At 43.2% G+C, this 26,371-nt stretch overlaps 1 protein-coding gene across 5 annotated transcripts in view; it reads left to right on the top strand.

Moving 5' to 3' along the window:
- DDR2 (discoidin domain receptor tyrosine kinase 2) overlaps positions 1–22,679 on the top strand; it is a 150,758-nt gene extending 128,079 nt beyond the window's left edge. For all 5 annotated transcript variants that reach the window (XM_082704173.1, XM_082704174.1, XM_082704175.1 and 2 more), the window contains 9 exons: positions 1,616–1,678; positions 2,452–2,582; positions 5,090–5,300; positions 6,720–6,943; positions 8,175–8,302; positions 10,570–10,761; positions 11,034–11,268; positions 13,995–14,144; positions 16,108–22,679. In XM_082704173.1, coding sequence (XP_082560299.1) covers positions 1,616–1,678; positions 2,452–2,582; positions 5,090–5,300; positions 6,720–6,943; positions 8,175–8,302; positions 10,570–10,761; positions 11,034–11,268; positions 13,995–14,144; positions 16,108–16,242 — 1,469 coding nt within the window. In that variant the 3' untranslated portion in view covers positions 16,243–22,679. The remainder of the gene's footprint in view (positions 1–1,615; positions 1,679–2,451; positions 2,583–5,089; positions 5,301–6,719; positions 6,944–8,174; positions 8,303–10,569; positions 10,762–11,033; positions 11,269–13,994; positions 14,145–16,107) is intronic.
- The last annotated feature ends 3,692 nt before the right edge of the window (positions 22,680–26,371 follow it).

The raw sequence follows: 26,371 nt of genomic DNA, 5'->3' as shown, positions 1-26,371 counted from the left end.
GTTCCTTTTAGCAGAGAATGGTCCTTAGAGACCACAAATTGGGCAGTAAGGATTATACTGAGTGCTGGAAAGTTAAAAGGCATTTTGGGCATTGTCTAAACCATTGCAGTGTAGATGGGGTACAAAACCCACACAATGATTTTTAGAAAGATGCTCAAAGTGATACCAACAATAAGTGACCAAGAAAGAGGTCAGTAGAGAGTGGCTTTTTAACAATCAAAAGAGTGAGCCTTGCACTGGACCTGGGCAAAAGTATAGGTGAAAAAAAAAGGCAAAAGAGACTAGTATAAAGATAAAGCAGAAGACCCCATGTTTCCGATTTAACTTTTATTTTTTTAAATTTTTATTTATGTATTTGTTTATTTATTTATGAGAGAGAGAGGAAGATAAGCAGAGGGTAGGGAACAAGCAGACTCCATGCTCAGTGTGGAGCCCAATATGGGGCTCGATCCCTGACCCTGAGGTTATGACCTGAGCTGAAACCAAGAGTCATATGCTCAACTGACTAAGCCACCCAGGCGCTCCTGATTTAATTTCTAAAAGAAGAAAATTTAAATATGGTTTGCTCATAACATGTCCTGACAAGGAAATAGAACATCTGTTTAGAAAAACATGTTTGCTGCCTCAGTGTCTTCTGTTATAAAGATTTAATTTAAGAATAAATGGATTGATTATTTTATATGGAGCATTTATTAAGATCAGAGATTTATATGTTCAAAATCAGTGTCATTACATTGTCTTAACTAGAAGACCACAGATTCTCATCCAGCCTCAGGAATCCTATTCCCTTGGCAGAGTAATTAGTATACTTACCTCGTTATATCCAATTGCCACTATGGACTACAGTTCTTGACTCCTTGGATCTCTTGAGTTTTAAATCTGATGTCATGATAACGTTCATTTCCACTGGAGCCTGAGAACCCAACACAGAAAATTACATGTGGATGTAAGCTACCTCCCAATCTGCATAATTTAGTTCTAAGAAGAAGAAAAACTAGGACTTATGGAGAACATGCCCCTTAAAGGGAAATGCATATTCTAATTCTTGACCTCCTTGGTTACACAAATCAAAGGGTGAAATGAGTTGCCAACGTCAATATAGCAAATACATTTTGGGGGTCTAGTTTTAGAGCATCACAGTAAAGGACACTCCAGTATCAATAATCTACCTATAAGGGTGAAGTCTTGGTTTATAAATTAAAGGGCTGGGTCAATGAGCATAGTGAAAACAACTTAATTTCCTTGAAGGAAAGAACCTCTTAGCACTATGTCTGTCCCATGCCTGCATACCCATCATGTTCTCTCCATTTTACAGGTATACTAATGTGTGGTCCCAGCCCATTGAACCACCATTTATTAAACTTTCTTATACCATCCCACCTTGTACCATTTAAACAAACACTTTACAGAAGAAGAATTTCCCTTACTGTCTAGATGAATGGTGGGTTTTTTTTTTTTTTTTTGTATTTAGAATATTCTATGAGTTCATTTTTAAGAAAGGCTGATGGCAACCCACTAGATTGATTTCACAGTGTTCTGGGTCACAATCTATGACCAGAAAAGCAATACTTAGTTGTCTTTTCCCCAGCTCTGACTCATGCTTGTTTTATAACAGATGCTGCAATGTACAACAACTCTGGAGCCCTGCCCACCTCACCTGTGGCACCCACAACCTATGGTATGTGTGATATCTAGTTATAGAAGTTAAAATTGAAGGGACCTTCTACAGGATGAAAAAAAGTGGGGATTTTGCAAGGATCTGACTGTGTGGGAGGCTTTATACCAGGTGGCTTTGGATAAAGGGTAGTTCTGGAAAGGTAGGCTTCAAAATAAACAGCCCAAACTCACTCTCCTTACTGCCAGCTCATGTGATTCTTCAGCTAAAGCAGAGTCTGGAGTTGTTCCAATTGTTTCATGGAATTTAGGTAGCTTAGAATGGAAACAAGGAAAGGGACATTTTCTAGGTAAAACCCATAGTGGAGATCTCAATGAATGGATGGAAGCCCATTAAATGAAATGGTATTCTCTCTAATTGGAGATATATGCAGAAGTGTACCCTGTACTTCAGATGGTCACTGGCCATATGAGTCAGCAATCTGGGAAACACACAATATTAAGTGTCTCCAAAGGAGATTCCTCACCTATTTTTCATGAGGTGTGATTGTGAGCCAGTAGACCTAGGCTGTGGTAATAAAGGAGCAAAATTTGGGCATGAATGGAAAACCTCTCCATTATCCAGTCTGATACACGAGGAGAAAGAGGCATGTACAATGGAGGAGCAAAGGCATACAAGAGTAGCAAGACCGAAACTAAGCAGAAGTATTAAGGTGGCATCTTGTGGAATTATCTTGGAAGGAAAATGTTCTACGTTTCTGTCTCTAGTCCAGTCTGTCATGCTTTCTTTGCCCCATGAGATGATGGTGTTCTCCATCTTTCTCTTCCTGGTCACAGATCCAATGCTTAAAGTCGATGACAGCAACACACGGATCCTGATTGGCTGCTTGGTGGCCATCATCTTCATCCTCCTGGCCATCATTGTCATCATCCTCTGGAGGCAGTTCTGGCAGAAAATGCTGGAGAAGGTGAGGAAGTGCAGAACAGTCATGGTATAGGAAGCTGCTTCACCCTTGCCAAAGCTACTGTTACCCAAGGAAAAAAAGGCAAATATAAGACCTTGTAAATACTTAGAGTGTTAATTGAGGCCACCAAGAAGCATGGGAGTGGTGAAGCTTGGTGCTAAAGGGAGTCAGAAAAGAATAAGCTAAGCCCATTTTCTCATGTTTAGAATGGGGATTTTGGAAGCTCCCTAGAAAACTCAGAAAACTATTCCTAATCCATTCAATCTCAACTCAAACATCTTGCTTGAAGGTTTTGATCCACTTTGGAGGATCAAAGTACATCTTTGCACTTTGGAGGGGAGTGCATGCATCTGTATTTTTTGAAAAAATTAACAGATGAACAACTCATACATATCTGATAATGCTGTTCCTTCTCTTCTGTTACTGTTTGCGTGTGTGTGTGTGTGTGTGTGCGCGCGCACACATGCGCACAGAAAAACATTCAACCTCATCAATATCCAAGCCAACTTTTTCATAGTCCTATTTCTACTTCTTTATGTATTTGGAGTTATGATTATGCATCTTTCTGGGCCCCTCCTCAGATTTGCTTTGTCCAGTCTAACTTATCTGAGTAATATTTACACATTTGTCTAACATTTGACAATCTGCAAGGCCTTTTTCACATGTATTATTTTACTTGGCCCTTATTGAATAACAGTGAGCTGGGCCCAGTGGTTGTATTTAATGCTTTTTCTGTTGAGAAAATGTCATTTGTGCAAGGTCATACAACTGGTACCCTATTTTCTATGCTCATTCCAATTGTCAGTCTTGAAATTTATAAACTTTTTTTCCTTCCAATATATATCTGTTCCACCAAAGATAGAATATGTATGACTTTTCTTGGCTTCTTAAGCTAGATAGCAATTCTCTGGGCACTTCTGCTAAGTATCTGATGATCTTGGGGTCTGCTGATGGTTGAGTGTTTCTAGAGTTGACCATGGAGATCTGCACTGATCAATGAGTTCAAATGGATGTGGGACTGAGAGGTTTTAGAAACTCTGAACTGTGAGGCTGTTCAAAACCTTTCTTCTAGAATGCTGGAGCACACTGGGTATCTAAATTCAGGGTGAGGGACAACAAAGAGTGCTGGTGGTAGTAGAAGCTGGTGGACTGAAGGTTCATGGGATGGCTTGAAGCTGATGTGTGTCTTACTGAGTATCTTGTTATGACTCCATTTTAATTGGGAAGAGGGAATCTGTGTTATTTATTCTATGACTGTTTTTCTCTTCATTGGAGCCAGAATTTGCCATACTTCTCTGGGTCTTTCTTCAAAGTCTGATTAGAATATTTCCATGGGCTGGAAGAGGAGTGTTGGATTGAAGACCCTTCAAATAAAAGGGAGGGCAACAAATTTGCCTTGAAATACTTAACTTGGTCCTTCAAGAAATTCTTTCTACCCTGCATATCCTAGTAATAAAACTCCAGATGCTCTGGAATGGCACAAGATTTTTCCCCCGGGGACAGATGTGTGTGTGTGTGTGTGTGTATGTGTGTGTGTAAAACCCTTAAGCGTATCTATATATTTCAAGAAACATTACTCAGAATAGCTTTAGAGTAATCAATATTTGTAGGATCATTTTGGTAGTGTCCTTAACATTTTTCCTTTGCGAGAGTTAACCCATATTTATTGAGTACCTACAATGTGCTGGGTTCCATGCTCAGTATTGGGGGTATTACTGCAACAAAGGACTTTTCAGTCCAGAGAACAAAGTAGATATCTAGGTCTCTCCATTGAGCATTCAAAGTGTGTTTGTTGGAGTGGGATATTTTACACGTACAAATCCAAGTAGTCACATGTATTCAGATTCTGGCATTTTCCTCTGGAAGGAGCAGGTATGTCACATTGGATAGGATGCCAGAACAATTTGTTATTTTATTCTTTTTCTTCCTTTATTAGGTATAATTCACCTCATTATCTCCAGGGATTTCCTTTCCCATTTTTATAGCCATTTTATTTTTGATTAATAAAAATGCTGGATTGAGGGCATATTACCCTAACCTGCAGTGCCAGACTATTGATCCACCATGTAACAGTGAATTTGTTGAATGAATGAGCATTTTAATGTGTCTACACAAGATCAAACCAATTAAGGGATAAGTCTGCCAAAGCCTATTATTTAATAGAACGTTGAAAACTCTGCAAGATTGAGAAGATCTTTCATTGGTAACTGATAGGTTCTCATAGTGTCAGGTAAATAATGCTTATATTGCTTCGATAAAAGTTAATGAATATTGACAACACGGAAGTTAGGGGCATCAATTTCTGCCTTGAAGCAATCAATGAAGGATTATTCTAAGTTTCTATGACCCAGGCATTTGGGGAGCCAGACTACACCCCTGTCACTTGCGACACTTGCCGAGTTGAAGAGTAATAGAGAGACATTCCACCCAAGTGGAAGGCCTGGGTCTCAGAAGAGGAGGAAACCCCATCCCCTTTGTGCCAATATGCCTTCCCCATCCTTCTCGTTCAGGCTTCCCGGAGGATGCTGGATGATGAAATGACAGTCAGCCTCTCCCTGCCCAGCGAGTCCAGCATGTTCAACAATAACCGCTCCTCGTCGCCAAGTGAGCAGGAGTCCAATTCCACTTATGATCGCATCTTTCCCCTTCGCCCTGACTACCAGGAGCCGTCGCGGTTGATACGAAAACTCCCAGAGTTTGCTCCAGGGGAAGAAGAGTCAGGTGAGGATGACACCGTGGCAGAGAATGAGGGAGATGTCTTGACAGGCATTATGAAGGCGTGACACTTGACTCCTACTCAACCAAATCTGGCTTTTGTCACGAGCAGTCCACGTTTCCCTGAGAAGTCCACGCTCTCTTTCTAGATTGATCTGCTATTGCTCCTACCCCAATCTGAGTGCCTCTGAGGTGTTTAATCACATAGTCGGTGTTTAAAGGGACTCTCAGGTCAGAAGAGAAAGAAAATAAATAAAGGGTGTCACTAAAGTGTTAATGCCAGAAGAACCTAAGCAGTCCAGCTAGTCTGGTATCCTCATTGTCCATAGGAAGATGCTGAGGAGGCCCAGATAGGCCACTCACCCAATACCAAACATCATTAGTGGTAAATTCAGGACTAGCATTTCACCTGGAGAAAATAAACTAATGAAGCTAAAGACATCCTAGAATTCCCAATATTCTGGCCCTCAAGAGTTTATTTAATTTTTGTTTATTTCTCTTTGGTGGAAATTTATTTGACTAAGACAAGATCTCTTACAACAGCAAATATTTCTTGCCTTTCTTCAGGAAAAGTACTGCTTTGGTAAAACAGGGACAACTGATTCACTTCCAGTGGTTTTCTTTTTTTTTTTTTTTTAACGTGCTGCAGAATGACATCAGAAGGGATTCTGGGGTCATCACTGAGGCTCAGAGCAGCTTTTCCAGAAGGTCAGCAACTGAAGAGTGATGCAAGTCAGTAAAAGAACTTGTGTTCAGGGGAGAGCCAGTTGGAGGAGCAGACAGGACAGACTGGGAGCGCATAAGCTTTTCAAGGGGTCTTTCCAAAGGAAGGACCTGCTGTCACATGTATTCATGGCTCAGTGGAAAGCAAACATTGAAGAAGCACACTGAACTCAGAGAGTTGTAGGAAGATAGCAAGATAGCAAGAATAAACTAATTTATTTTAGGCTAGACTAAAGTAATTTACCTGTTTTCTAAAGTCTTAAAACATCTCCCCCCCTCATATTTTAATTTTTTGTAAGGAAAGGTGTGCTTTAAACTAGATCGTCAGAAAGTTGTCTAATCTCTAAAGTAGGTTGTTAAACCAATGATAGTGTCTTAAAGAAACATGTGATGAAGTCTTCCAACTTTAATACTCCTGCCCTTATGTAACACGAACTCTCCTCTAGTTTCACCATGATCCCCTCAAATTAGTCAAGGAGGTGGTTAATGATCACACAGTTTGAGAAGAAGAGAGAAAATGATGTTCCACATTCTGAAGGCCTCAAGAAAGAGTTTCTAGGGGAACCCTTCTCTGAGTGAGAATGGCGTGGAGTAGCATAGTCTGTCTTTGGGGCATGTCCTAGCCTTCCTCTCAGATTTTCTTCCTGGAAGGATCTCCAAAGATGCCCCTTGGAGTCAGACTCACTGCAGGTGTCTTCCCAGGCTGCAGTGGCGTTGTGAAGCCTGCCCAGCCCAGCGGGCCGGAGGGAGCGCCCCACTACGCAGAGGCTGACATCGTGAACCTGCAGGGGGTGACCGGAGGCAACACCTACTCAGTGCCTGCTGTCACCATGGACCTGCTTTCAGGGAAGGATGTGGCCGTGGAAGAGTTCCCCAGGAAACTCCTGACATTCAAGGAGAAGCTGGGAGAAGGCCAGTTCGGGGAGGTAAGTTAAATCTCCTCGTGGGGCCTTTAGTTCTTGGTATCCCAAAGATAGTAGTTGAATAAAAATGGCCAGGAGAGCAGGAAAGTACCCCTTCCAAAGTGGATTTGTACCATAATGTCTCCTTCCCTCATCTGTCCTTGCCTTGTCCTCTAGAAGGCTGGGACTGGGTCCACCTCGCTCTTGTGAAAGAACTCACAAAGGTTCCTGGGTCTTCTGACTTCTGTATAGGAGTTTTTAAAGCCAGCAAGTCACTAGACTTCAGATATCATGAAAAACACTCAGTATTTTCAATTGTTTTTTTTTTTTTTTTACAATAAGTTACAGAGAGGGTGGGGACGAGTAAGATGTGATCATCTTTGATAAACTGTCCAAGAACATCCCGCTACTTGATAGCCACTTTGTTTTCCTCCTTTCCATGGGAGTTACGTGTAAAGTGGTCAAAAACAACCTCGCCCCTGACTTGAGTCCCAGACTCAGCCACGAGGGGATGAATTGCCAATTGAGATAAGGAGGAGCACTCTTCCCGGTCACCCTCTGAGCGATGCATGTCATAGTGACTTTGCACTCTTACGTCAGTCACGTGAACCTTCTGAGAATCCAAAGCCATGATTTAAGTGGCAACAGGAGCCCTTCAATGGTGCCATCTGAACTCCAGATGAAATAGAAGAACGTGTTCTCGGTTTTCAGTGTGGGTGGCACGCTTTGCCCTTGCATGGGTTTGGTGTTGGTGGAAGGGTTCATGGCATCTTTTCGTGATGTCATTCCGTTCCCGGGGTTGAAAACACATGCTCATTATTCTGTTACTCATACATAGGGGTTACTTGTAGTCCTAACGCCACACTAAAGGACTACCTTAGAGAAGAAATTGCCATCTGTTTCATATGAACCACTAACTAAACTTCCTTGAATCAAAATGGGAGCATTTATGCTGAGCAACATTTTATAGTGGACTCTACTGGAATAAAACGCTATGTTGTAGATTTGTTCACATATTTAATGTTCCAATCAATGTATATATCTTTTATAAAGTAGTAACATGTCATATTAGCTGGGCTTTACCCCCTGTTTGTCTTGGCTATTTGAAGTAAAGGTATGTTATACGTATCTTAACAGTTTTTGATGATTTTGCTTGAGTTGTAAGAGTTAGTTTATCTCCCGAAAATGCCCAGCAAGAGTACTGAGCCATCTTCAGGAGAGACGATGATGCTGAGACTAGATGACTTTTGTCTAGGTTCATCTCTGTGAAGTGGAGGGGATGGAAAAATTCAAAGACAAAGATTTTGCCCTAGATGTCAGTGCCAACCAGCCTGTCCTGGTGGCCGTGAAAATGCTCCGAGCAGATGCCAACAAGAATGCCAGGTCTGTGGTCCGCATTTTGAATTTTCCTTTATGTATTTCACCTTCAGGATCAGGAACAGTCCTGGAAACCTGTGAGCAACTTTTTTCTTTTGAGATGGGAAGGTCTGTGAGCTGCCTCACCTTTCGCTCTTGTGCTCTCATTTTCTGATGGGCCTGTAGTCCTCATCTGTCTTCGCTATCTCTGGCAAACGCAGATGTCCCCTTTCCATTGAATTAGCTACATGTTGACTTCCAAATTTCCTTTGTACAGAGCTGTACTTCCCAGCACACACAACAGCCCGAATATGTGCTCCTTTGACCATGACACACAGAAGTTCTCCTGAATGTCATTACCGCCTCCTGGCTGACTTCCTTGTTCACACACAACTTTCTTGCTAAGTCTCCTCTGTTCTCCTTTATTTGCGTCTCTATTTACTTTCTTATTCCTTTTTTTTTTTTCTCTTTTGCTCTTATGCTCCTTTTCCTCAATGCCCAGCAACCCCCAAAATGAAGCTACCTCTACTTGGCAAAGTATCCATGGACCTCAAAGCAAAAGGATCCTACAGTCTTTTAGCAGTGCCCCAAACTGGCTAATAGTCTCTTGGATCCTTTACTACGTAAATTGCAGTTTCCAGCCACACTCTGTTGTCTGACAGCCTTTCCATTCCAGTAATGGTGAGTTAATCCTCACCCAGAGAAGCATGCTGGTTGAAAGCTGGTTGTCTCTGTCTCAGAAAAGTTTGTACATCGGGGTAGCTTATGTATTTCCCCATTTGTGTTGACTTGATTTGTCTCACTGATATTCAGAGTGAAAGAAAGCTTACTATCCCTCTTCCCCCAAATTATTGGAAATTCCAAGAATTGTGGTAGTTTCCACTGTCTTGCAGAGGACAGGATGTGGAATGAAGAAGAAAGAAAGTTGAGAGAACAGAACTGGAATTTTAACTGTGAGAACCTCAATCTTAAAGACTTTAGTATGCATGAAAAATGACGTCCTCTGACTCCTTTAGAGAGGAGGAATATTCTTAACATTAACCTTGGCACAGAATTGAAGAGAGTGGCAAGAAGAGAAAACATAGGATATAACAAAGCCTTTGCCCATTGTTTTGGTTGGTGAAGTTTGGTGTCCCTTCACCTATGCTTACTGCAATTTAGCCGTGAAGGATGACCTAGACTCTGGGCTCCCAAAACTGTGGAAATCCCTGATTTTGAGTAGAGGGGGGAATGAAAGAGGGGGCATATCACATCAGGAATGCATTGATTTCAAGGGTTTTATATTGATACAGTATGACTCCCAGTTCAGGGTTGCTAGAAAACTCACAGGAGATTACTAACTGATCTGCTCTGATAGTTTTAAGAATGTGGGCTAGTGGTCTTACTTACAAATATTGTTCTTGGGAAGGTGAGAGCCCATTTTTTTGACTGAAGGGAGTGGTCACTAGGTACTCAAATGGCTCCAGTCTTGGCCAAGTGAGTACTGTTTTTGAAATGATACCATACTGCCACCGTGAGCTTTGAAAAGCTCTGCTTTGACCAGACTGCTCAGAGTGTGTTGTGATGGACTGCTGGTATGTCCTGTACTATGAACAGTCAGTATGAGAAAAATAAAGATGCATGAGATAAGGGGCCCCTGGGTGGCTCAGTGGACTAAAGCCTCTGCCTTCGGCTCAGGTCCTGATCCCAGGGTGCTGGGATAGAGCCCCGCATTGGGCTCTCTGCTCAGCAGGGAGCCTGCTTCCTACTTTCTCTCTGTCTGCCTCTGCCTACTTGTGATCTCTATCTGTCAAATAAATTTTTTAAATATCTTTAAAAAAAGGATGCACCAGATAAATCAGAGGATGATTATTCACTTTATAAAAGATTTATTTGCTCTATTAGTAGAGAGGAGTCCATGGCTTTTAAAAAGGTAAATACCCCAGTGCACTTAAGATAGCATATCCAGGGAAAAGTTTCATTTTGCAGACTTGTTTTTAGCAGCATATATTTGATTCAGCAAATGGTAATCACTTTCTATATGGTGGCTCTTTTGTTGGATTCTAGGGATGCATATGTGAGCAGGTCATGGTTCATGTTCTTAAAAAGATTGCAGTTGAATAAGGGTGCATCCTATTCCAGGGTATGTAGAATAAGATAGTTTCTAGGTACCAACTTCTCTGTCCTCTCAAAGGTTATCCAAAGGGAAACAAGCCTCGGGATAATGGGTAGGACTAGGCTTTGCTGTGTCTTCTTCCCCCTCTTTTCTCTAACCCTGGCAACCTCTGGGTTTACCTATGTCTGTGTCCTTTAAGGAATGATTTTCTTAAGGAGATAAAGATCATGTCCCGGCTCAAGGACCCAAACATTATCCGCCTCTTAGCCGTCTGCATCACCGACGACCCTCTATGCATGATCACTGAGTACATGGAGAATGGAGATCTCAATCAGTTTCTTTCCCGCCACGAGCCCCCCAGTTCTGCCTCCAGCAATGCACCCACTGTCAGGTAAATATGCCAAGTCTCCTAGCTCTACCCTGTGTTCGTGGCACTAAACTGGGCTTTGAAGACAGGGAGCCTCAAACATTCAAGTTTGTCAGTATTCTGGCCTGGTGGGGAATAATGGCGCCACTGCCCTCTGGGGGAAAGCACAAAGATTCACTGAGAACAGAGAAGGGATGTTGAGGTCAAAACTCCAGTTCATTGGTACCACCTGTAGAACGTATACCTCTCAGGGCTTTCTCTTCCCATAGGCCACTTTCCTCTTTTTTATTCCTCAGTTATGCCAACCTAAAGTTTATGGCTACACAGATTGCCTCCGGCATGAAGTACCTTTCCTCCCTTAATTTTGTCCACCGAGATCTGGCCACACGAAACTGCTTAGTGGGTAAGAACTATACCATCAAGATAGCTGACTTTGGAATGAGCAGAAACCTGTACAGCGGTGATTACTACCGAATCCAGGGCCGGGCAGTGCTCCCGATCCGCTGGATGTCTTGGGAGAGTATCTTGCTGGTGAGTCCATCACTTTTTTTTTTTTTTTTTTAAGATTTTATTAATTTATTTGAGAGAAAGAGCAGAACTAAAGAGAGGAAGCATGAGTTGGGGGGAGGGGAAGAAGGAGAGGGAGATACAGACTCCCTGCTGAGCAGGGAGCCGGACACGGGGCTCGATCCCAGGACCCTGAGGTCATGACCTCAACCGAAGGCAGACGCCTAACCGACTGAGCCACCCAGGTGTCCTAGAGTTCCTCACATTTTTAAGCACTACCTCAGCAACTGACATGTAGGCTGGTGCACGTGGCACATAGAGACAAATGTGAGACAGTAGGAAGCAAAGAATAGACGTTGATACTTTCTGACTTGAGATGATTCACTTTGGTGAGTTAATTACTATTTCTTTTTTTAATTACTATTTCTTAACACTTGCCTATTTCTGCTGATAAAATGTAACATGCTCACTATAGAAAATTTGGGGAAAAGATTAAAAACATACCTATCATCATAAGGGATTTAGTATCATTTTTTTCTCTCTCTATCTTTTTGACACACCAATTGGTCTTCATTAATTTATTAAAAAAACCTTATCACTTAAAGAAATATTATCCACAAAAAATATTTTTCTTCTGTATTAACTTCATAACTATATTTCTAATGAATTATTTAGACTGATGTCTATGTGTTTATTTTAATGAGTATTACTATTTATTTTTTATTTTAAGTCCATCATTCTTTCCTTTATAATTATTATTCAACTCTTGGTATTCTGGACCAAGAGTGCATGATTTTTTTCCAGATGTCTCTCTTGGAGGTATTTTTTCTGACCTTGCATATTTGAGACATTTTATTGTTGGTTTTATACCACTTAGCTGATTTGTGGAATTATTAGACTTTAAACATTTACTTCCTACAATGAAGTGTACCTGTAATTTTGTCTTTTGTCATTTAACATGGCAGAGAAAAGCCCAAGAGCAATCTAGCTTTGTTCATTTATAGTTAATCTGTGTATTTTTTGTTCATATTCTTAAGGGATTCATTAATTAACAAAGTGAAAAAATATATATAGTTATCCCCTTTCTCTCGGTAAGATAACCATTATTAATATTTTGGCATATTTCCTTTGTGGGTTGTTTTCTATACATATGTTTGTGTGTGTGTGTGTGTATATGTCTATGTATGTGTGCATATGTACATACATGTATGTGTGTGTATATGTGTATATGTGTGTGTTTATGTGTGTATATACAGTAGTCTCCCCCTTATTTGTGGGGGATATGTTCCAGGACCCCCAGTGGACACCTGCTGAAGACTTTTTTCCCCATATATACATATCTATGATAAAGGTGTAATATATATATTTTAATGTTTTAATATAAAAATCAGGCGCAGCAAGGGATTAAAAACAGTAGCTAGTAATAAAATAGAACAATTATAACATAATGTCCAAAGTTACATAAATATGGTTTCTCTCTCCAAAATATTGTCGTGTACTCACCCTTCCTCTTGTGACACTGTAAGATGACTCAATGCCCACATGACGAGATAAAGTGGGTGCATTGTGCAGATGTCGTGATGGGCGGTGAGGCTACTGCTGACCTTCTGATGGCACATCAGGAGGACACTGCTCTGCTTCTGGGTCGCTGTTGAATGTGGGGGACCGAAATCATGGAAAGGGGAACTGCAGATAAGGAGGACTGCTGGGCACCAACAATTACGTTACAGAACTGGGACAGCACTGTGCGCATATAATTCTATATCGTTAGCATTTCCTATGTCATTAAATTTCTTCAAAACACATGATTTTAATGGCCGCATCATATCCCATTGGGTGACCCTGTCCAGTAATTTATTAACGTCTCTGTAATTTGATACATACGCGCATTCCAGTTTCCCACTGTTACGCCTGATGCTGTGATATATCCCAGTTTACGTGAGCCCTCACAAGGATCTTTATCATCTGTGTATGTGAATCAGTACTTCACCCATCTCTAATGTCATCAGTGGGCATTGCTCCCTTTAGAGATATTCTATAGTGTTGGAAAAGCAGATCAACATGAGAGCCGTAGGATCCTGTTCCAAGTCTTAGTTTTTCCGTTACTCATGGCCTTATTCTCGAGATTTTAGTAAACCTCCCTTGTCTCACTTTCCTGATCTGAAAAACTTAGGATAAGTAACATCATGGACTTGAGCATTGTATTTATGGAACAGGAAACGTGCACGATTTTACACGTGCTGATGGCACCTGACTCCCATTGCTGTCACGTGCGGGTCTCCCCTTCAAGATGGTGACTTTTACTGATCTGGGGAGCCAGAGCCCTGGATTCTTCAAGAGACCTCTCCCAGCCCTTAAACTAGGCTCCTCTGTCTCTAACATAAAAATGATCGATTTCCCATTCATCTATTGCCATTCCCACAGGCATTTTCCCACGGTTATTTTCCCACGGACATTGAAGTTTGAGCTTCTGACACTCAGTGGGAGAGTCAGATAGCTTACAGCTGCACCTCTGGGGTCTCATCTGCAGGAGAAGCAGACCTAAGAGACCAGGAGGGCAAGAGAGCGGCCTCCGTAGCTTGATGTCAAAACAATTTGACTTTGTCCTTTTAGATTCTCCATATACATCATGGCAGTTTCAGTGTTCTGTGACCCGGGTAGTGGACGGGGTACCCAGGTCCTACGGATCTTACCTGCTGTTGTCACGTACAGGCCACTCCTGTGCCCTCTCCTTTTCCTTGTGTAAACAGGGCAAATTCACGACAGCGAGCGACGTGTGGGCCTTTGGGGTGACTCTGTGGGAGACGTTCACCTTTTGCCAGGAGCAGCCCTATTCCCAGCTGTCAGATGAGCAGGTCATCGAAAATACTGGAGAGTTCTTCCGGGACCAAGGGAGGCAGGTGAGAACTGCTGGGGTTGGCCAGGTATGGGGTTGGGTGCTCTGGAAGGTGAGAGGAAGAAAGCCCTGCCTTAGCAGGTTCGCCTAAGTTGGAAGGTAAGTCACCTGGGTGGCAGCCTTTGGTCACTAATGATCCAGATGATGCGAAAGACTGAGAATTACCCCTGCCCCTGCCCCACCAGCCATACACTCAGCCTTATCCACACAGCAACCCATGATCATTGGACAACACAAGGGGTTAGTTACGCCAGGTTCTTTCCCAGCTCCAAGATAGCAGGAAATAAGATTCTCTTTCTCACGTTTGCTCTGTTTCTTGATCTAGACTGTGCAGTTTTCCCTCCTATAAGTTTAAAAGTGAATAAGGGATTTACTGGCAGGCGTTAACAATTCGGTTTGGACTAAATATTTAGCCACGTTTCTAGACATATATGCCCAGAGACCATCAGGTGCCTGGACCGTGGCTTCTCAGAACTTGGGAAAAGCTAGATTCGCACGCTGACAAGGATACCATTTCCCGGCCAGGATACTCTACGATTTCTTTGGCTGGCTTGGTTTTTAAGATCCCTGTGAGATGCAGGACGTAAGGCTAGCTGATGCAGTTGGAGCACTGAATCTCCCCAGAGTGGCCTGGCCACAGCACCCTCAAGCACGGCTGCTCAATCTAATGGCCAGGGATGGGGAGGAGGCTCTTGTGCAAAATAAAATTTTGATTCTCTGAAGGCTTAAATACATCGAAGCAAGCAACAGATAAGGGAGTGACAAGCGGTAAGACAATATGCAGGTTGGAAATAAGAGGAAGAGATCCTGGAATTTCATTTTATCTTGACACTCTAGAGATTTTGGGAAGAGGGGATCCAAATGATCTTTGTTAGTTATAAAAATAATTGCTTTCTTACCATGACAAAGGGCAAATTTACTCCTGTGTGCAGAGATAAGTGAGTGGACTGAGGGATAAGATGGTTTTTTTCCTGGACAAATCTGTCATGACCCCAGGTTGACCTAGTTTTGTTTTAATTTCTAACAATCTCCAGTATTTTATGTTTCTTATTTCGTTTCGAATACTCAGCTTAAAAGGGCCCACTGTTTTATCTTCACTAAAGACTAGTAGTGAACCAAATATATTTTCACCGACCACCAAACAGTCAAATAGCAAAGTTAAGTATTTGATTGAGGCCTCCGTCAAAATCAACTATTACCATTATATGCTGAGTAAACTTCTCACCTATAGGTGTAAGTTTAAATTGTCAATAAAAATTTATTAAACTGAATACATTAATTATGAAACATAATTTATCAAATTTATACTTGATTACCTTTTACAACATTTAATTATTTTAAGTTTTATTACTAACATTTCAGGATTCACATTTTGAACGTTTGACATTTTGAACGTTTGACAGGGACAGTCATTTCTCAACCCTATCAGCTGCGAGGCGGGCTCTGTGGTCAGCAAACTCCTCTCCACGGTCCGGTCTGGGGGAGGGGGTCACAGAGAACATGACAGTAGGAGCGACACAGGTACATCCCAGGATCTGGATACACTGCAGTGTCTGTGTCTGGCCAGGGTCCTCTTCCAGGGGAGGAGCTGAGACAACCAACACACTTGCCACCCCTGCCCCACCATGACTGGCTCGGCCAAGATCAACCTCAACACGCGTGGGTCATAAGCAGAGGGTTTCATAGTCTAACCACATGCTTTCCAGCCTGAGTCCTCATTCTGCTTCAGGTTCATCTTTGGCATGATGGTCGGGACCTCAGAGTGGTCCATCAGGAGATCCTGGTCCAGACAATGAGGCACAAGGGAAGGGGACAGGGACCCAGCTGGGAGTGGGAAAGACAGACATCACACCTGTTTCAGTGATCAAGCTCAAGCACTGGGGGAGGCAGATAACACCACCGTGCAGCTACACTTCCTTTTTGCCCTTCTTAACACTCTGGGTTTTTGTGGACTTTTGTTTTCCAAGACGTACCTCCCGCAGCCTGCCATGTGCCCGGACTCTGTGTACAAGCTGATGCTCAGCTGCTGGAGAAGAGATACCAAGCACCGTCCGTCGTTCCAGGAAATCCACCTTCTGCTCCTTCAGCAAGGGGACGAATGATGCGCTCACTGCCTGGCCACATCCCGATGGCCCGGGTCCTTCTCGTGAGACCTGCCACTCGCTCACCCACGCCTAAGCCACTCCATCTGGACATTGAATGGGCTCAGGAGATGGAGGCTTGTTGGCTTCTCTCTCTCTGTCCCTGGGCTCCCTTCACTCCACTCCCTCACTCTCTACCCCTGACCCATATTTACTCTTTTTTTTTTTTTTACATTAAAAAACTAAAAAAAGAAAAAAAAAAGCCTAGGGCAGATAAAATCTAGTAAAGAAATCTTACTTAATATACCAAAGTGTTGGATAGCGGGCTAGACAATTTAGATAATTTATAAAGGTTAAATATGCTATGTTTATAAATGTGCAGATGCTACAATGTCACCTTTTAAAACGTATTTTCAGAATGAAAAACTTGAAGAATACTAATGTCTTAGGAAACATGATGAGGCTTAGGGAAAACACTCGGTGAGAGTGGAGAATCGGATGGAATGGTTGGTATTCAGCAACTGGTCATGGATTTCTTGGTTTCCTAATTTGGCCCTCTGGACATGTCTACCCTCTGCGTTTCTCTCCCTGTCAAAGCAGATGATATGTGCTTGAAAAACCCCTGCTTCTCGGAGTGGGTGTTTTGTTCACTCATGGACAGGGGTCAAGGGTAAGGTCTATGTGGTCTATTTGCGAAGACAATACAAAGGATGTGCATAAGAGAGAATGTCCGTCCAAGGCTGTATGAAGGGGAATTGTCACTTGCCAAAAAAGTACCTCATGCACGGAAGGATTCTTGAACAGAGAATGGACATGGGAAAAGAGGTCTGTGGGGGACAGGCAATAGGTATACTATTCACCTGTGATTTCTGCAGAAGGTTCTCTTCTCGTTCAGATGTTTCCAGGTGTGTGTTTCGCTGAGACCTGGTTTTGAATCCATAAAGCCTGGTGTTTTGATGTCTGAATCACGGGCCCTTAGGTTCATCTTCTGTAAGTCTTCCAGCTCTTTTGGCAGATGTATCCCCTAGAGGACCCCTCTCTGAAAGCCACGTATTGTAGGGAGTAGATCTGCGTGTTTGCAGAATGTTGACCAAAGAGGGCCGAGGAGGGAAAGTTACAAGCAGATGGACTTCCACTCCTTATTCGAGAAAGCCTAGTCCTCAGAACACACAGGGCAGTCGGGCCACCTCCAGAGGGCGGGGGACGGGGAGGGGGGAGTCCTTTGTCCCTGAAGAGCTTCAGATGTAGGCTTTCAAACACAAGGTCATATGAGATGGTATTTAATGTCTTTGTCTCCCTAAGAGTCCTTGATTTTAGAGAGACACGGGGTGAGCACAAGAGAGAAGTCATTCCCTGTTCCTGCTTCGTACACACTCGGGGTTCGTGTGGGCAGCTGAAGAGAATCGTGAAGGTCTGGGTTCAGAACTCGTGGAGACTGATACGTTGTCGAATGAGTCCCCTCAGAACAGATTGGGAGCTCTGTGCTCCACAACGGCTCAGATTTTAATGGGAAGCCAGAAAGGAGGCCTCTCCGCTCCTGCTGAGGAGAAATCAGAAAAACTTACAGAATAAACTTCCCCAGCTCAGAAGAAGTAGTCTTGAGTTGTCCTTCCTTGGGTCTGCTGCTGGAGCCCTCACCTGGTCCCCCTTGTGCACAGTCGCTCAGGGACTTGACTGTTCTCCCTTGGTCAGCCTTCAGCAGTGCTCCAGGCTACCGCAGAAGTGAACTTCCCAAATCTGCAGATGCTCTTGTGACCCTGGCATATACCCTATCTCTGTCCTTTGACTCTGGGCTTCAGCTTCTCCCAGGACTAATTCTGTGGAGATTGTAGGTTTGGGAGTCAGGAGAGCTTTAGTTTGGAAATTGGTCCTACTCTGCCCCAGGCCAAGTGTGTCACCTTGGATAAGTCACTTCACCTTTCTGGATGCCCATTTCCCTCGCTGTAAAATGAGGACATTGGATTAGAGGGTCTTAAAGCCTCTCCCATCCTGAAATGTGCAGGGGTGGTTGGATAACTGGATGGACAGTTGATACGGATTCCCTTCTCTGGTCCTCTCCTGCTCTGAAAATCGTGGTCAGTGGAAGGAGTCGTGCAGGGAACTTACTATAGCAGTAACGGTCATGGCTGCCACGGGTACAGTGCTCTGAAGTGTCACCAGGTGTTTCCACAGACCCAGTCTCAGTTCATATGTGCGGGGCCAGACATGTCCTTATCCCCTCTGTTCTGACCAGGACAACTTCATGTATTAGAGAGCTTTCTAAAGAAACAGAACCAATAGGCTATCTATACCTAGATATACAGAATGTATTATAAGGGACTGGCCCACATGGTTATGGGGCTTCAGGGTCTCACCATCTGCCTCCTGCAAGCTGGAGACCCAGGAAAGGTTTCGAGAAACAGAGGGCAGGAGATGTTCTAGCTCAGCGGTCAGGCAGAGAGCATGAATTCCCCCTTCCTCCATCTTTTTTCATCTACTTCTCCCTGCTCTCAGAGGATTTGATGAGCCCCCCGCAACACGCACACACGCACACACACACACATACACGCACTGGCACGCGCGGGAGAGGGCAATGTGTTTCACTCAGTGCACCCATTCAAATGCTAACATCGTCTGGGAACACCCTCAGAGACCCATCCGGAAGTAGTGTTTCATCTGAGCACCCCCTGCCCCTGTCCCAGAGACACATAAACTTAATCATCTCACTGCAGTAGAATCAAAGGGCCTTGAAATCAGGACTGGCAGCCTATTCTCCATCCTCCTGCTTCTGGGAGGGCTCCATGAACACGGTGCCCACGATGTCATGTGTGACAAGAGAAGACAACATCATTTCCCCATCTTTGCCTCATCTCTCTGCTTCTTTCCTTTTCCCTTTCTGCCTCAACTCACTGCATTCCATCATCCCATTAAAAAAAAAAAAATCATATTGAAAATCAACTTAGTGTGTCTGGACTTTCCTGGCCTTGAGTCACAGAGTGATCTGTTTCAAGTGGCTGGCAAGGAAGTGTTGTCCCGTACAGTGACCCTCTCCTGGGAAGAGGACGCACATTTTCCGGCTTTGAGCCTCCTCTGTCACAGACACAGGTCTTGCGTCTAGCCTGGTCAGACCCACAGAGCCTCGCTGCACAGACCCAAGAGACCCAACAGAGGACACAGTGAAGGATTAGTACCTTGAATTTAGAAGTAGCTCCAACCTCGACGAGAAGAATGTAGCTGGGAAGTTTTAGAAAGGGACACAGAAAAAGGGACAGCCAACCACGGGGCCCTGCTAGTGTGTAGTGAGTTGTCCTCTTCATGACACACGTGAAATAGTTTATGTCCAGATTGTGTTTGTGGAATGGCGGATTTAAATTTATACTTTTGCGGTGAATGGGCTGACCACTAGGTCCACATCTTGATGTGCCGTCTGGACACAGATGTGATTAGGCGAGATCTGGAGTGGGAAGGGGCACTGGGTAGAGAATGTGGTTTTTGTGCTGTGGAAAGGTCACTTGCAAGTGCAAGAGACAGTGTAACAATGAGCATTGTATGGACGTGGCGTCAAAAATGAAGCAGTGAAAGTGCACGTGGCTGAGTGGGGGAGGCGGGGGGAGGGTGACCAGAGAGGAGACAACACAAAAAGAGGTAAGGGAGGGTACAGGACACAGGGCAGGGCAGGGAGGAGCAGGTGGCACAGGCAGGAGTCTGCGCTGAAGCAGGAGTGCGCATCTCTGAAGAGAGGTCCGAGGGAGGGCAGAAAAGCAAGTGTCTTGAAGATAAAGGGTAACTACAATAGAGAAAGGAATTCTGGATGATAGAGATTATGGAAGTATTTATTAAGAAATGAAAAGGCAGGTGCCGCGTATGGAAAGGAAGGGAGCTTTTCAGAGTCTTCAGGAAGAGCAAGTCCTAACAGAAACACGTAAGCAACCATCAGGGAAGGGTCTTCTAGGTTCGGAGGGGGTCCCAGGCTGAAGTTAGGCAAGACTAAGTCTTGTTTGATATCTGTGCAAAGAGGTACGTGCCACGTTGGAACCATGTGTTTTTCTAGTCCCATCCAGACTTCCCACAAGAAAGCCATGATGTGGGGCTAAGCCATGTGTTTTGAGTAATGGGGAACAGAAGAAGGGGTGTGTCGGCAAGAGGGAGAGAGGAAGATGTTCCAAGGAAATATTCTAAAACGGAACAGCATCTGTTTTGCCCAAAACCGAAAAAAAAAAAATGAAGAAACTTACAGTTAGGGCTTAGATTACTCCAACATATGGCTATTAATCTTTGATCCGAGCTTGAATTTATATACCTGCCATCTTGTTCTCTTCAGCAAGACCTCTGACTTCTGGCTGAGCATATGGTAGGTCTCTAAATATTTCTGGGAGTTGCAGATCCTGATCTATGCTGGGAAATCCTTCTGAATTGAAATTTAACATTTTTATAGAAACAGATGAATGTCTTTTCCACTTGGTAAGTGTCTTGGAATGCTGAATCAAGATGGAAAGAGACCAGAATGGCTAACGGTGATTGGATTGCTGGCATTTTGAGTTCCCTGGCACAATTAGCTGTATTGCTTGGTGGCAGACAAGTGGTGGGTAATTATTTACTTGCCGTATCTTCCTTTTTTAAATTTGTTATTTTGAAATACTTTTAAGACTCACAAGAAGTTGGGAAAATAGAGTAGTTTTATCCTAACACCAGGCTTTCCCCCATTGATAACATCTTCCATAACCATTGTCTATTTTCAAACCCAGAAGGTTCACATTTGTAATACTATTAACCAGACTACAGACCTTATGCAGATTTCACTGTTCTTTTTTTTTTTTTTTTTTTTTTTTTAACATGTATTTATTTAGTTTCTGGATACTTCATCCCTTTCTGATTTGTAACCTGGCCTTGCTTGGATGCATCAGGAAAAACACTATCTGGATACAATTCTACAAAATTCTAAAGAGAAAATATAACAAATTGTCTGTAACTTTATCAACAAGCAATATCCTGCCTAGACTGCTTCCACATTTTCTGACTAGTTTGGCTATTTAGCAACTGGAACAATCCAGGAACAACTTAGAAGGATTTGGAAACACAGGGGCAGTGAGATCTGCATGGATCTTGCTGACAAGAGAATCAGATGGTTCTCTGCGGTTCCTATAAGTGAGTAGGGTTTGTAATGGTGTCAGGCAGGGGACTTAGGGTTAAAACCAGTATTTTGGTCAAGAGCTGGGTGGCACTTAGTTAATGGCATCAGGGCCAGCTTGTGGAAGGAATAGATACAATGGCATAGAGTCCTTTAGTGTGTGATGAGACACAAAGGTCAGAATGGTAGAGACGTTTCATTTGCCTGAATATCAGTTCTTAAGTGGAATAACAGCTATATTGGACCAAATTAAATGTAAACACAGAAATGACCTGAGGGTAGGGACTTGAAACAGCTGTGAGTTTTGTGATGGTATCTTTCACCTGCCCTATTTGTGGGTCACAGGACGGTTACTGGGTTCACACTGCTTTCTGCATGTCCTGTCAAGTTCCAAGCACGTAGTGAGCACTCAACAAATATTCATGGAGTGTTGTTTTTGGAATAAATAAAAGAAACTGAAACTTGTCACCCAGCATAACTGGGGTGAATTTAGGGAGAACTGCTTTGCTATAATGCAGAGAGTTTATTTTTCAATGAAGAAGGAGAGAAAAGTTGCCAGGCTCGTACCTGGTGCAGTACATACTCCATTCGTGTATTTTCTGAGGATGAAATAGATCTATGGAGATCTGTATCATTCTTTGGAGTTGTTAGATCTGTATCATTCTTTGGAGTCCTTAGGCAGCAGCAAGGTAGTTCTCTCAAGGCACCCCATCAAGAGCAGGGAGGGACTCTGGCCCCAAACACAGCCCATTTTGAAACAAGCTTTCTGGTTTCTTGAGCAAACACCTGTCAAGAACCCTTAAAGGGGAAGGATCAGAGTCCCAAGCCAGCCTAACCCACATCTCCAAAAGCATATGAGGGAGGAATTTGCAAAGAGACTCAAGGGAAAGCACAATGCAATGAGGCAATCACCTGTTTTCTTGAAAAGAGGCTTAGAAATGGTTGAAATCGGGTAGGATTCCTGCAAACACACCCAAGAGTTTGTAACCCAGCCTATTCATTTTATGTCCTTTACTACTCATGATATCCTGTTCTTCTACCCTGTTGTCTGCTATCTTTTTCTGAGGACTGAGTTTCTGAACCAGCATGGCTCACTCTTCCTGTGAGGAAGGAATCTCTGGGCCTTGTTTTGTAGGCTTTGGAGGACATGTGTCTTATCAAGGGGTAGAGCAAACCAATTGATCTCTGCTTGAAACTATCATAGTCATCCCAAAATAGAATACGTAAAAGTTCTCTGTATTAGAAAAAGAAACAAGATACCCATTGTATATTTTCTTTTCTTTATTTATTCTCTGTACGTCTGTCAGATGATAAATTGTAAATAACAATGATTAAAGAAATATGCTACTGATGGGTCCTTCTTTCTGTGTCAACAGCACCAGTTCTGGGCTTGGTTATCTTACAGTCTTTCTGGACACCTGAAGGGGCCCCGGGACAGAGCCAGAGAAGTGTGCTGTGTGCGTGGTGGGCATGCCTGTTTGTGGGGGGACATCCGACAGAGGGTTACATACACAGTCCTCTCGCAATTGCTTGACTGTCTATTGGAGGAAAAGCATCTTGGTCTCTGGCACATCCAAACATACTAGAGATTGGGATTCTGGGTTGTCACATTAGTTCTGGAGAAGCCAGTCCAGAATTAATTGCAGATGCTTTATTGTTGTTGCTACGAAGTGGTCTTGTTTGACACATAGAAATCCCTTCTAAATCCACATGTCATCTGTCTCGAGACCACACAAGCATACAAAAAGCAACAAGAACTCTGAACAGCCAGAATACAGACTTGGTCTTCATAAAAGAAATTCAGATGAACCACCCTCTTCCACAAAGAAAAAAAACGTGTTTCTTACTTGGTCTCTGAAGAATATATTTATACTTTTATTTTTCTGAATGATTACATATTTTTTCAGCAACAGCTAGGATAGATAAGAGAATGGATACAAATTCTCAGAGAATACCCAGAGGGCAAAAATAATTCACGAAGGCACACTCTGATCCGCAGAGTGTTTGGTTTGATTCTGGGGCTAAGGGCCAGGGATTCACATATCCGTGCGATGGGAGTGGGGTTGGAGGCAAAGAAGAAAAAAGTAAACAGGAACAGCAGAGATACTCAGAGATACAATTATATTGTCAACACTGTTGTCAAGCTTTAAAGGAAGGTATGTGTGATATGTATTCGTACACCATATGGCATCTATAGGCTATGCATTTATCTGAGCATATAATTTGTTACTGATTTATTGCTACTTAGAATTTTATGTTCATTTTGTATTTGAAAAAGAAGTATACACACTTACCTTCCGGTCCTTGAGAGGCACCCAGTAACTCCTTATGTATAAGCAACATATCTTTCTCTTCCTATTGAGTGAAATGAGTAAAATTCCTCTGTCAGAGTAGGTTTGGGCCAGACTGAAGGACCAGTGATTTGAAGAGGAGAAGGATGAAAGATACCCACGAGAAAAGCTACGTGGCCCCTTGGCAGCTGTTCTTTTGCCCCTGTTTTTAAACCAGAGACAAGTCCATTCTGGAGAAGTTTCTAAAGATGCCGAGTAGAGCTCTGTCCCAGGTGCTAAAGCTACCTTTGCTCATCTCTGTCTACCTAAGGACTGTTTCAGGCACCAGCAAAGGAACCAGAGATGGGTTTCTGCATTTAGAGTAGAGGCAAACTTACTTTATAAGGTAATAAGTAGTCAAAGGTAGGAGTGCTCCATTTACGATTCTGTTCAAGGGGCCAAGGTTTACTGGGGATAAATGGAATGTCGCGTACTAGGTTCTTCTGGTTTCCAGGAAAACAGCCCATGAACAGTGTAAACTCAAGATGACTAGTTTGATTCGATGAAAGCCATACTTACTCACCTATCACTGAACTATATATTATAACCATTACTGAGGTGTCCTACATCTGATTAGATATTTTTAAAATATAAAATTTAATGCCAACTGTTTTAATAGATTTCTGTTCTCCTGGTCTCTCTGGCACCTCTAGTGGTTCACCCATCCTGGGAAGGTTACAGAAACTTGAAAGGTCCAACTGAATAGAAAGAGGGAAGCAAGGAACAAGGCTTTCTAACTTGGACTGGATGGATACCACACTAGTAGGAGATGGAAGCTCTGGTCGTCCTGTCTTCACTTAACTCACAGTGGGTCCTGTACTGGCTGGCATCCCCAAATTGTGGGCATGCAATCTCCAGAGCCTGGGCCCTCCCCCTTCTCAGGAGGAATGAGTTTTTCACAAGACAACCCCACAACTCTATTCCTTCTACATGCCACTTCTGAGCCCTAGGACACCTTAAAAGGAAACTTTGGGTCTAAACTTAAAGATTGGGGTTAATTTTATTCTAGGAATCCCAGAAAATATTGTTAAAATATGGTCTCTTTAGAATATTTGAAAATAGCAGAAGGGTAGGAGCTGAGTTCCACCCAGATAACAATATAGATGTTTGAATGATTTAGGAATCTAATATTCAAACAATTGGATTTATTTTTTGTATATAATTTTATTGGTATAAGATAAAGTATTACTAAACTAGTTGATATTGTTCCTGGACAGAGAACCAGTTTTGAACTCAGCTTCGGCTGCTTGCCCCTGGAAATCAACACTCGAGAGACAAGTGATGGTGGGAAAGCAAAGGAGGCTTTATTCAGGAAGCCGGCAACCTGGGAAGGCAGTGGAGTAGCTTCTCAAAGACCATCTTCCCCAATCGGGTCAAGGAGGAAAGTTTTAAAGAAGGCATGGGATAAGGGGGTGGGGTGGCTGCATGGGGGAGAAGCAGGTGCCCAGGTGCTTAGTCGTCTGTTGACATGACCCTGAACAGACATGCTGGCTGGTATCTGTGGTAGCTGTTTCTAAATGTAGTCAGACCTTATATTCTGGGAAAGTTTACTTCTTCACTCCTTAAGGCCAGTGGTCTGCAAACCTAAGGAAAGTAGGTTATTCTGTTGCAAACCAAGGGTGCAAGCAAGGAGTGCATAAACTTGAAGCAAGTTGGAGTGCCCTTACAGTATCAATTAACCAAGACCTCTATGATTTCAAAAGCCAGTATAAATTATATCAGTCTCAAATTGCTCAGGGATCATTGCTGTGCATAAATAATTGAAACTTTGAAAGAGGCCAGGAAGTAGATTAAAGCATGTTCCCCAGAGTTAGGCACATGAGGTGTGGAGTTACTTAGTGTGAACCTAGACTAGTGATGGTCACCTTGTTACCAATACAAGGTACATACAGAAACCTAGAGTAAGCCTCAGAAACTTTCATAGCAGTTTGGCAGAATATTCTTTTATGTGTTGTATCTAATAATAAATATTGAGGACTTGTATTTTGCATACTTCGCTTTTTATTTCATTTTTCTAAAATGCATTGTTACTGTATTTTCCAAAAGTACCCATCTGGGATGTCTTGGAAAAACAAAACGGGTCCTTTACCACCACTGAGTTGGAGGAACACTGAAGTAGGAGCTTACAGTATGCGGCTCACAATGTCCTATGAAGTTCTTAGATACTGTGATTCATACCACACTCCAAATTTTGAAAATTGGTATTTCATGCAAGATTCTACATAAAATTTTTAATGAAAGCAATGTTCATTTCTCCAAAGATGATTTTTTTAAGGAGAAAGAGCAGGTCTGGGATCAGAAGCTGGTCTGTAAAGGGGCACAGTGCCTGCAGCTACACTTCCTAAAAGAAGCGAAAAGCAAAGTAGATGATAATACCCAAACTTGAATTCCTAGACCCAAAACTTGCCGCTAAAATTAAGGCGTTCTTGCGCAACTATCCTGAGGCCTTCCTGCAACAGAGTGGCAGGCTGATAGCCCCTGCGTGTCACGACTCTGCACCCAAGTCCTTCTTCGGGGGACACCCCTCGGGGGACCCCGCGGGTCTGAAGGAGCGTGGCCGGTCCTCCCGCACTCGGGCGCCGCCTAGGGACGAGAAGAGTCCGGATTGGCTCGGGCCCGACTCCGCCCCTCGGCCTACCTCACCCCACCCTCGGCCCCCCCCTCTCCGGGAGCGCACCGCGTGCGGCGATTGGAGGGCCCAGCGCGGAGTCGA

Source organism: Mustela nivalis (genome assembly GCF_964662115.1).
Source record: "Mustela nivalis genome assembly, chromosome: 16".
Classification (NCBI taxonomy): Eukaryota; Metazoa; Chordata; class Mammalia; order Carnivora; family Mustelidae; genus Mustela; species Mustela nivalis.
Note: the sequence above shows the minus strand (reverse complement) of the source record. Positions and strands in the feature narration are given on the sequence as shown.